Source organism: Gracilinanus agilis, chromosome X, assembly GCF_016433145.1.
Source record: "Gracilinanus agilis isolate LMUSP501 chromosome X, AgileGrace, whole genome shotgun sequence".
NCBI lineage: Eukaryota > Metazoa > Chordata > Mammalia > Didelphimorphia > Didelphidae > Gracilinanus > Gracilinanus agilis.
The window spans coordinates 3929560-3941930 of NC_058136.1; the positions used below are offsets into that span (position 1 = coordinate 3929560).

Below are 12371 nucleotides of genomic sequence, written 5' to 3' on the forward strand. Positions count from 1 at the left end.
CTTCTTGTTGGGACTTTGGTGGAGTGGACTTTTTAAACAGGCAAGAACTTAGTCATGTGGTTTTAGTTTTGTTAAATAATTAGGTCTTCTTAACTTCTATTTCCTTTTTATTCTTTCTACTTCAAGTGATTATTAATACATTAATATTATTTTATATTTTATTTTTATATTTAATATTTTAATTAATATTTAATAAATTAATATTATTAATAACGTTCATAAAATATAATTCTTAGAGTGTTAGAAATTAACTACATAAACTAATTAACTACACCAGTTTGGTTAGCTTAAAGGTGAAAGCCTCAAGTTTTGACTTTGTCACCTGAGGGTTTCTCCCTGAGGGAAAGTTCAACTATACAGTCTCAGACTAAAAATAGACCTTAAAGTAGTTTAAGTGAGGAGAGCTAATCCCATCAGGTTTTAAGTATCTCTTTTTTTCCCAATGGTTTCTTCCCTTAGGCCAGTGATGGGCAAACTTTTGAAAGAGGGGGCCAAAGGAAAGGAAATGCTCTTGTGTCAGTCTGTTTCTAAGGCAACTCTTTCAAAGTTTCATTGTATTGTATCCTACTCATTGTATTCGTCAGATTAGGAATAATGTCCAATAGAACATTTTAGAGGGCCTGCATCTGGCCCACCTGCCATAGTTTGCCCATCACTGTCTTAGGTCAAAGTCCTTTATCAAGGTATCCTAGCTGTTGGCTGGATCTTCCCCTTTTGTGTCCATTCTAAAGCATCAGCCCCTCACTGTTATTCCTGTCAGGGACTCCTCATTTTTCTTTGTTACCATTATAAAACCAATCAACTATCCTCTTTCATTCTCAGTCCCCAGTTCCCATAAAAATGTATTTAAGCTTCCCAAATTTAATGGCTCTTCAGAATTGTCCAATCTAGCACAGTTGGTATTCCCAGGGGTCAGTGACCAGAGCAACCAGAATCTCAGGACTTTGTGTGGGTGTGTAGCATGCAGCTCTGTGTGTAGGCCTTAAGAAAAGCACTGAACCCCTTTCCTTAATTAAAGAGTGATTTTTCTGACTATTTAATAGTTCTGTGTTTTTTTCCGGTTAACACTATCTACTTTCCAAGCTAGCTGTATGCATAGAAATGCTTAATCAATGCTTCTTGATTGACAGATTCATGCCCCTTCCAAGCCTTGTCACTCTAGTCAATAAGTGCCCTTCCTGAAAAGTAATACTCTTAAATGAACACAATATGCTAGTTATGGACTGAGCAAGTCAGAGCCCAGTAAGACAATTTCTGTCCAAGTCCCTGAGAGGCTCTAAGATGCACTAAAAATCTTATCCATATCACACTGTTGACTCCTAGACAACACAGGTCACCAGGAGCCCGAACATCTTTCTCATACAAACATACAAATTGCCAACTACATCTCCCTCATCTTGTTCTTTGAAGTTGATACGCTCAATGGCATATGCTATCTTTCTTCAAATATTTGAAGTGCTGTTATATTAAAGAAAACCATATGGTAGAACCAGGAGTATTAGGTAGAAGTGGCGAAGAGGTCAACTTAAGCTGACAGTCAGGAAAAACATCCTAAGAACTTGAATGATCCCATAGCAGGCATGGCTACCTCCTCTGGCTAACTCCTTGTCTGAGATGTTATAGTGCAGTGTTGGCAAAGATGTGGCACACATGCAGAGTCGGCATTCAGGGAGCTACTCTATTCCCCTCTTCCCAGTAGCTGAGGGCATTGTTTGCATGCCCTGTCCCTCTGTTCAGAAGCTCAAAGTAAGCCTTTCCTCCCTCAGCTCCCTCAGGTATTGCAGGGGCTCACAGATAGCTTGAATTTGCCCTCTGGGCACTCAAACTTGGAAAAGGTTCACCAGTGCTGTTATAGTGGATATGGTTCCTGCCATGTGGCTGCTGAGGTCCCTTCTAACTCAGATTCTATGGTTCTCTAACTTTAACATTTATCCCAATTAAATTTCATCTTCCCAGATTCATTCCAGGGCAGGTGAATAGAGTATCAGGGCTGGAGTCAGGAAGACTCATCTTTGTGAGTTCAAATCTGGCCTCAGACACTTAGTTGTGTGACTCTGGGCAAGTCACTTAACCCTGTCCACCTGAAAAATGACTCAACAACAACACATTCGACCAAATGTTTTGGCTTTTCAAAATCTTTTGGATGCTGACTCTGACATCCAGTACATTATTTAGCTTTTCTCACTTAGGGGCATCTGCAAAGCCAACATAAATGCTACCTATGCCTCTATCCAAGCCATATTTACAAAAATGTTAAGACACTACAGGGTCAAGTACCAACCAATCTCTGGGGAACTTCATTGGAAACCTCCTTCCCAAGAGACACCAAGACAGTAATGATTGCTCTTTTAGTCCAACCATTCAACCAGTTCTGAATATATCCAACTTTCTTACATTCTTACTTGTATTTTTCCATCTTTTCCAGGTGAAAGGAATGAGATACCTTGAATGACTACTATTATCAAATGCCTGCTAAATCTTGATAGTGTTCTCCTGATCTCTAGAGTCCTAACCCTGTCAAAGAAAAGAAATGAAATTAGTTTGTCATGAACTTCTCTTGTTGAAACCTTTTTGATACATAGGAATCATTCACAACTTACTTTTATAAATATTTTATCACATACTCTTTACTAATATCATCCACAGCCCACAGAGCCTCAAAGCTTATGGGTTCACATAGAACAGATCTGATCTCTACCATTGATTTTATTTTCTCTCTTTGGTTGATTCTGTCCTAACCAATAGTTTAAATAGGAAATGGCAAAATACAGCTTAGACAGAGCTTATGTTGAAATATCCTCAAATATGAGTAAAAGGAGTATTCATTTACTAGAGAAATAATTCAGGTAACAATATGAGAATTGGCACAGGAGTTGGCCTTTATTTCACATAGCAGGAAATAAGGAACATGCAAATGACATTCTTGAGATTATCTCCTTGGCAAAGTAAAAGGAAGCAAAATAAAGGTGGAAAAATTCCACCTTCTTCCTGAGGTTCAGTTATGATGGTTAAAGGCTTCTCTATATTCTTTCTTTTTCCCTAATATAGCAGAAAAATAGAAGCAGCAATAAAGGCAACAGCAATAAACCCAGCTTTTTGTGTGGCTTTTATTGATAGGCTCAGCTTATTCGGAACTTTAGTACACTTGACTACAATTATAGGACCCCATTATATTTTTCTATTCATCTGTGAGGCTGCCATATTTTTATATGTCTCTTAAAAATTGAAGTTGGTGGGTGAGCTCCCTGTGCATCCACATTGGCCTATTTCAACATCTCCATGTTTTCTTACTCATCAGAATGGATGTTTTTGTGTGCTCTTGGAATTTGATTTTGGAGAACTTCGCATCCTTTCTTGGCTTACTTTCCCCTTGGGAATTCTAGACCTTTAAAACTTTGCTTCTCTTTCTTTGAATCCTTTGAAATCTGCCCTCCCCAAATATATGTACTGGATTAATGCCATTTTTCTCATCCTTTATTCTGTCTTGTACAGCTCTGCCTCACTTAAATTCAACTCACAACAAATCAAGAAATCACCTTCATGTCATTGAAGGAAAAACAAGAATGAAGGAATTCTCATCTTCTCAACTAAACAATACATCCTGTTTAATTTGGGGATGGGGGGAGTGGTTCTCAGTATGCTCATTACTCATACCCAAAAACTGAGGTTGCTGGGGAGTCAACATCACCCTACTCCTACACTATCCTTGGCTTCTAGGACCATTAAAAGGGTCACTACCATGGCTCAGCTTAGAACAGAAACTGAACAGAACCTGTCACTGCCTATAGTTCCTGGCCATTCATTCCATCTGAGTTAGCCTTCCATAGGCATAAATGACATCCATAACTCCCCCAAGACATACCATTGAATATGTCATTCTGATATTTAGATTTACCCCTTATTGATCATATGTAAGTTTAACCTCATTATTCTTAGGTATATCCCCTTGTGCCATGTACAAGTTAAATAAGTATTTTTCTTCCTAATTTTTATATAGTTTTTGTTTTTTGCAAATCATTAGGCTTCCCCCAAGCCAAGTTATATGAACATAGTTCTTTAATCTTTGAAATAAACTCCTTCCAGCTTTTAACCATGTTGGGAAGCAACCATTGTGCACAATGAAAACATTCAGTTAAATTCATGGCTATGCAAACAAAGACCTAGACTTGATCCTGATGTTCACATCAAAAAGCTTCCTCATTCTACCCCTACCTTATTTACATTTCCCTTTTGGAACTTTAGGAAAATGTCTTTGATCACTGAGTGGAGAATCGACTAGAATGTGGAAAGGTTAGAGGCAAGGAGAACACTGAGAAGCCTAGTGTAGTAGATAGGGAGAAAGGTTTGAACTAAGGTTATAGCTCTGTATCAGGAGTTATGGAGGTACAGAGGGGAGAAGCTGTGAAGATAGAAATAATTCAGGGTAGAATGAGGAGTCACTTTCAGTACTCTTTATCTCTGAATCATCATCTAACAAAAGAGGCAACTAGAAGATGCTGCAGTGGATAGAATGCTGGGCCTAGAGTCAGGAAGACTCATCTTACTCAGTTCAAATCTTCATGAGTTCCAATGTGGCCTCAGACACGTAAAAGCTGTGTGACCCTGGGCAAGTCACTTTACCCAGTTTGCCTCAGTTTCATCATCTGAACTGGAGAAGGAAATAGCAAACCATGCCAGTATCTGCCAAGAACACTCTAAATGGAATCACAAAGGGTCAGCCACACCTGAAAAACAACTGAACAGAAACCACTGACAAAATCTCCAGGCTATTTTGAAAATAACTTTTTCCATAGCAAAATACATGACACAATAAGAACTGAATAAATGTTCGGTGAATTGAATGAAGAAGCACATGAATATCCTTCAAAGGCTGTGAGCTGGAAGCCACCTCAGAGGACATCAAGATCATTCCATTAATTTTACAGAGAAGGAAATGAAGGCTGAGGGATGGAAAGTAACTTGCCCAAGTTCACACTGGCAAGAAATAGTGTGAAATAAATCTATTCTCTTTACATTCAAGAAAATTATTGCATTGTATCCCCTCTGACTTAACCTAGCAATGATGGCAATACTGAGTAGGTAGGTATAATCAACATGAATTTCTATGGCTCAGCACGATAGTACTCCCAGATTTCTTGGCAAGAATCTCATACATCACCCCTACTCTGCCACCAATTCTATGTCTTCCATTCTCCCTTTCAATCACAACCACTAGTTTTGACATTCAAGTAATGAGCATCATGCCATCAGATTGTCACTCAGCCTTCTGAGGTCACAGTCAAGCTTTTTTTATACCTTGTTCTTCTTGCAGTTGTCCCATTCTTTCAATCTTCAGGAAGACACTCAAATGATAATCAAGAAAGCTGTGTTGCATTAATGTCTAGTACAGAATGGCTCCATCAGCTCTTTTCTTGTGTTGTCAGAAACAGGCCAAATAATGAGAGTAATGCCCAAGTTTCCCCATTAGCTATGACAGATCTATATGGTCAACACAAAACATGGCAATACTTAAAATATCTCACTGGCAAATATCTGTGGGTCCACTGGGTGGTTTTTTATTTATTATTATCATTAATGTGATCAGTTATAATACTACAAAAGAAGCTACCAGAATACATTTTTGTAACAATTTCCTGAGATACTTTTTAAAGTCAAAGTCACATTTTATAATATTTCTATAGCTCACCATATTAATAACATTTATGTGAATTGGGAACACATGTTCTTGACATATAGATGGACTCCAATGACAGCCCAGATACTAGGTAGATTAGTAATTTCCTACATCTTAAAAGAAAAAACCCCAAGTACTGAATTTCTAGCACCATCTTCTCATTTGCGCAAGAGATCTCCAAAAATACATCCTAACAATATATTTTTAAAAGAAATGCTACATAGCAGATATGCCTACATTTTCTCATGGGCAGATCAGTTGATTCAATCACTGAAATAAAAGTTACATTTGAAAAAAACCCAATGAAACATGCTAATACTTTCCTCCCCCCCTGGTTTCTTCCATGAAGAAGTTTTCTATATATGTTCCCACCAGTACATGAGCTTTGGTGCCTTTCTCTTCCATTTATAATCCCAGGGCTTAGCATGGAGTTTCTCACAATTGTTATTGATCACACTTTGCTAAGTTGTGTCTGACTCTTTGTGACCCCAAGTATAGTCTGCTTGGCAGTGATACCAGAGTGGTTTTCCATTTCTTTCTCCACCTCATTTTATAGATGAGAAACTGAAGCAAATGGAGTTAAATGACTTATCCAGGGTCACACAGCTAGGAAGTATCTGAGGCCAAATTTGAACTCAGAAAGATGAATCTTCCTGACTTCAAGCACAGCACAATATCCACTGTACAGCTGTGGCAGAAAGAGAGCTGTAAATAAATACTTTGTGAAACCCAGGGGGTTAGAACTAAAATTCCTCATCCTTGCAAACATCCGTCTTATCTGTAGAAATTCCAACCTTGCAGACATCCGTCTCCCAAGATCCTGTCCCCTGCTGTCTACTCCTCCTTAAATACTCGACTCTGGGACCAGCTCGGGGTCCCACTAGGCTTTTCAGGGTGAGACCCTAGCTTAAGCTAGACAATAAAGTCCCTTTGCATTTTGCATTTCTGGCTTCAGACTCATTATTGGGATTAGCTTCAGGCACTTCAACTTCACTCATTTTTTCAGTAGTAAGCAGAGTAGTCAATAATTCTACCTACCAGAGGATTTCCCTCATTAAATTGTCCTGTCCAACTGGTATAATATGGCTAGAAGTTAACTGCTGGAATTATCTTAAAGAGGATACTTATATGACATGGGAGTTTTGACAAGATGACCTCTATGGCATACACCTGGATTGAGGAAGTTTGCTTGTTTATATGATGACCATGACTGGTAATTATTTATATATATCCCAGTTTTTTTTAACCCTTACCTTCTGTCTCAGAAATGATTATAAAATATCAGGTCCAAGACAGAAATGTGGTAAGGCCTAGGCAACTAGGATTAAGTGGCTTGCCCAGGATCACACAGCTAGGAAGTATTGAGGGCACATTTGAACCCAGATTCTCCCAAATCCAGATCCAGGGCTGGCTCTCTACCCACTGAGCCACCTAGATCCCCCTACATATCTTATGTTTATTGTTAAGTATCTTCTCTATATAAGTTTCTTAAGGTTAGGAAACGATTTGCTTGTGTGTTGACTGCCCAGTCCAATGCCTAGCTAGGGAAGATCTATCATTATGCAGTAATTAAGCACCTATTATGTTTAAATAAATAACTTTCAGATCAATAGTTAACTCTGAAATGTCAGTGTCTTTTAAGGCAATCAGGTTAACATGAGCATTCCCCCCAGGAGAGAGCACCAGTACCATCTGTCCACCCATACCCCCACCTACCTGCTCAGGTGCTGTATGACCTATATTCTCAACATGGAGATCATACTACCCCCAAACACACTTCCATTTAGGCTTGAGTCAAGAATATTCTTTGGAACCTGCTCTCTACTTTCCACTTCCTCCTTAATTAGGAGAAGAGATTGATGAAACTACAAATTTTCAGCAAGCTTTAAACAGTAGCAAAAGGAAATCCAACATATATTTCCAATGTAGAAAACGGTATGATTATTCTCATTGTAAAAGGATTTTTTTTGCTTTTCAGAAGGATTCACTCCCCAAGTTCCCTCCAAGAGGCAGGCCAAGAAGATGACTGGAGCTGAAAGTGATTCCTAAGGCTGACTTTCTTCCTTGAGCTGGCCTTCTTCTTGAAGCCAACTTCCTTCTTGAAGTTGACTTCCCTAGCCCTAGAAATTCATGGCCTTTTATAGTGGCTTCTTGTTCCTTCCCCTCTTCATAAGGGCCAATCCCAGCTTCCAAAATGCCCAGAACTGCCCGGGGGCAGTGTTTGTGGGAATCACTTCTGACCTTTTGGAGAGATGAACACTCATCAAAAAGGGTTCACAGGTGTGAGTTCTCATTTTCTGGCTGATTGAGTTGAAAGGGTGGAGAGCTCCTCTACATAGTGCTAACTAGGGTGTTCAAACTTTTGTTGATAGAATTCAAAAGTAGACAAAGGAGAGTTAATTCTGTCTTCACAATCTAAGTAGGGGCACTTAAGTTAGTGTTAACTCAAAATAGACAAAGGGAATAAAGGATTCCCTTTCATAAGTGTAAACTCAGAATAGACGAAGAGAACAAAGAATTCCCTTTTACAGCATGGGGGCAAAAAGGAATGTGGAGCTTACAAGTAATAAGAGGTCAAATAAAGCATTATGGGACAGGAATAATCTAGAATTTATAGAGAACAGAACTGATATGTAACCAAAAGCATCATACATTTGTAGCAGGAGCTATATCTGATAATTGTGCATATTGTATATGTATTAATTCCAATATATACTGTGGGATTGCCACCACCCATAAATTATAAACCCATGACCAGGAGCTATATAACAAGATGGTACAGCTGATCATTATAAATATTGCTCTTCCTAATGAAACATCAATGGTAGAGTCTTTTAAAAACTTCTGTTACTGCATCTTTAAAGGATCCTGCTTTCTGGTGTTTCCTATTGAGATTTTTCCCTTATGTGTTCCTGTAGAAGGCAAAAAAACAAAGATGGCTACCTTCTACTAAAGTAGTCACACTATGGAGTATAAGCAGTCTAAATTGTGGCTCATTGCTTCCTTCCTTGGATATAAAGAAAGGCAGCAAATCACTGTTAGTTATCAAGCAAGAGAATGCAATATCTGAATTGTCCACCAAGTAGCACTCTTTTTGAGTCACCAGCTCAGCTCCTCTCTGCCATATGCATGGAACAACCTTGCAAAAAGCTGCAGAATCCTCTCTGGCCTTCAGAAGGACTCAGTGTACAGAGATGCCTAGATGATCTTCACCCAGGACCTTGACCTTGACCCATCTATCCAGGTTCTGTCTTGGTCCAGAATTAGTTAAAAGATCAAACAGAATAATATTCAAAATATCAAAAATAGGAAATTTCCAATCTATATATAATGAGAGTCCCCAATCTGAGCCTCTTCCTATTGGCTCTCTTAGAGATGGCAAGAGGAAACTTACCAACTACTTGGACCTGTAGTTTCTTGAAGGGTCAGAAAGTGAATTTTAGGAGAGGAGATCGAAAAAGAAAAGATAACACTGGAAGGAAATAAGTTTGGGATGACAAAGCTACACCTCTAGCCAGAAGCAGGCTCATGATGACATAGGCTAAAGAAGCTAAGGGCTGATGCAGAGAGGTACTCATCATTTAACTCCTGATTGCCAGTGGCTGCCTTTAAGGAAGAAACAGGGAATAACCTAATGCACCCTCTAGCCTGCATGACTTCTCCCAGGGACTGGATTCTGATCCTTTGGGAGACTGAGTAGAAAATGCAAATGGAGATATTAGTTATTGATTAGAGCAGCTGAGTCAAGCATTGAATCAACTATGCTTGGAATCTCTTAGTTTTTTGGTGTGACTACAGATTTGTAGGGGGCAATCTGTCTGGGAGATGCTGGCATAGTTTATGAGTAATTACTTTATGTTTCAATTTATTAATTTTCCCAAAATGGTAACAAGTAAAACACTGTATACACTTAAACAATGTGTAGTTGATATTATCATGTTAAGTGGATGTGATTGGGCACTGGAGGGCAGGATGAAGGGAAGATAGCAAAATTTCCAAAGGGGCAAAGGTTGAGTAGAAAGACTAATGAAGTTGGAGATCATACACATACTTAGACTTATATTTAGTGTTGCCATCTCCTGAAGGAGAGGAGGCAAATAATAGTTTCTCGACTCCCTGACAAAAATAAAAACTGGAATTTCCATGTAGGATCTTCTGGGATTTAATGAAACACAAAACCAACTGGCTGAGTGAAGGACTGCCACCTCCTGGGACCTCTTAATTTAAAAGGGTCAAGATCCAGGTCCTTGATTAGAACCATACAAGCAGCACCCCCTTGTGGCAATACTGAGAATATTGAGAACAAAGAACTGACAAAAATTCGCAAAAAAACAAATAGGAGAAAGATGAGAAGGCACTGAATGAATAGATTTGGATGAATTTTCCTCTTGATAATTCTTTCATTTTCATTATACTTTGTTAACAATAAATAAGGGCTACTAGGTTCATACCTCCAAAGAAATCAAATAAAGAAGAAAGGGACTTCAAATGAAAAAAAATATTCAAAACAGCTCTTTTCAAGTTACCCGAAAACTGGAGTAAATGAGGAAACTGATGCTCAGAAAGGAAAAAAAAACTCGCCCAAGGTCATACAGTAAGTGGTTAGTAGAAATTATTTTACCCAATTTTACTACCTAAAGATTATAAGATTATTTTTAGAAGTTATGTGATAGGTGTATGGGTGTGTGTTTGAAATCAATTCAATAAATCCCATTTTCTATTCTCTCATATTAAATATGAGATCAAGATTTAAAGGAAATCTCTTTGGACTCTTTGAATCAAGCACTCCATAGAATTCACAGTAGTATTAAAACCAATTATTTAAAACAAACAAGGGAGATACCCAGGAAAAGGAGGTCCAAGTGCCCCCCTTCCTGCACCACTGGGAGGATTAAACGCCATAATGCGGCCTGAGTCCTTTGTAAAACTTCAAGTGCCATCTCTAAATGTCTATTATTATTATTATTATTATTATTATTATTATTATTATTATTATTATTAGGATATGGCAGAGTGTTAAGATGAGACTTTTTGAATGCAAAATACAGGGCATTACTAAAGACTTAGTTTGAATATAAAGGTGGGAACACTACCCAACAACACACCCCCAGCAAGCCTCAACTTAACCCTTCACTTGAAGATAGCAAGATTTTCAGGGTATGAGAATGAAACCAAAACACGCCCTTCATCCCTGGACATCTACAATCCTTTTATCTGAAGATATCTACCTAGCAAGCATACTAAGAGATCAAAGTATCACTTCTACTTGCATAGTGTCAGAAGAGACATTTTTAGAGACATGTGAACACAAAAGAGCACTGTGGGAATTCTTTCCTTTCCTTGTAGAAGAGGAGGCCTATTCGGATTAAGCATCAAATACAGTCAAATGCAGATGGCATAGTGGTTACAGAGGATAGCTCTCAGAGGTTGGGACAGTAACATGGTTGGAAATGAAAGTGGTAAAAAAAAGTTTTTGGTTTTTTTTTTTGTTTTTGTTTTTTTTTCCCAAGTACTAACTAGGAAAGGGAAGAGAGAAGCTGGAGAAGAGCTTATGAGCCACTCAACAGGAATTTGGCTCCAATAAATATCTTGTGACATTTGTGCCCCAGGCCCTCTTCAATGTCTTTGTTTTATTTCCGTATGAAGTAACAATCTAATAAGCCTTGTGTTATGACATGAGAGGCTCTTGCATGTGTCAAGAAATCAAATAAAGTTTACAACCCCTACAGCCAGAAAAAGGCAACAAGAGTCATTTAGTAGTATTGCTGAACTAACAACAAAAAAAATCAAGCTGGAACAATTTCCAGCATTAATCCTGTGGGCTTTTAAGAGCAATTTGGAGTTTGGCCCAGGTCGGAAACATGCTAGAATCCAAGATGAAGTTTTGCTGGCCTTACTGTTGGGGTGGTAAGTTATACGATCATAGATTTAAAACCAGAAGGGGCCTTAGAGATAATCTAGCCAAATTCCTTCCCCTTATTTAATAGCTTAGGAAATTAAGGCCTAGAAAGATAAAATGATTTACCCAAGGTCATCCATGGATTGGGATCCTTTAAATTATCTAGTCTAACCCCCTCATTTGATACTATGCCAAGGTCACAAAGGTAATCCAAGTCCCCTGATTCTTGATCTGAAAGTCTTTCTACCATGCCATGGAGCATCTTTAGCCAGTACCTGGACAGGCAACATGGACTGCATGTCAGCAGTGGTTTAGAAAAGAAGGGGTCTTTACAGGGTGTTTGTTCAGTAGTGAAGGTCTAAGCTTTCAAACAAACTCAAATCTGATTTGAAAGAACCAAACATTCTCCTTCTCTCTGCATCTGAAGACCCTCCTGTGAACAATGGAATCAACAAGATCAGTGATGCCTGGCAATCTAATACCCTCCAGATTTTAGGAGAAGTACTAAAGTCTGTTTCTCCTCCTCTCACCTTGAGACAGACAACAACAGTCATAATAAGCAACAAGAAGAGCTAGCATTTATAGAGTATTGTTTGTTTGTAGAGCATACAGTTTGTATGCTCATTCGCTGCTCAAAACTATGTTCACTGGATACAGGGACATACTGGGAATCAGGAAGCCTTGAGAAAAAAATCCAGCCTCAGACACTCACTATCCATGAGAATCTGGGCAAATCACTTAACATCTCTCTTCTTCAATTTCTTCATCATAAAATGGGGATAATAATAACAACTACTT

At 38.5% G+C, this 12371-nt stretch overlaps 1 protein-coding gene across 1 annotated transcript in view; it reads right to left on the bottom strand.

Moving 5' to 3' along the window:
- Window positions 1–9184: 9184 nt before the first annotated feature.
- LOC123253465 (WW domain-binding protein 4-like) overlaps window positions 9185–12371 on the bottom strand; it is an 80713-nt gene continuing 77526 nt past the window's right edge. The window contains 1 exon segment of the mRNA XM_044682655.1: window positions 9185–9280. Coding sequence (XP_044538590.1) covers window positions 9185–9280 — 96 coding nt within the window.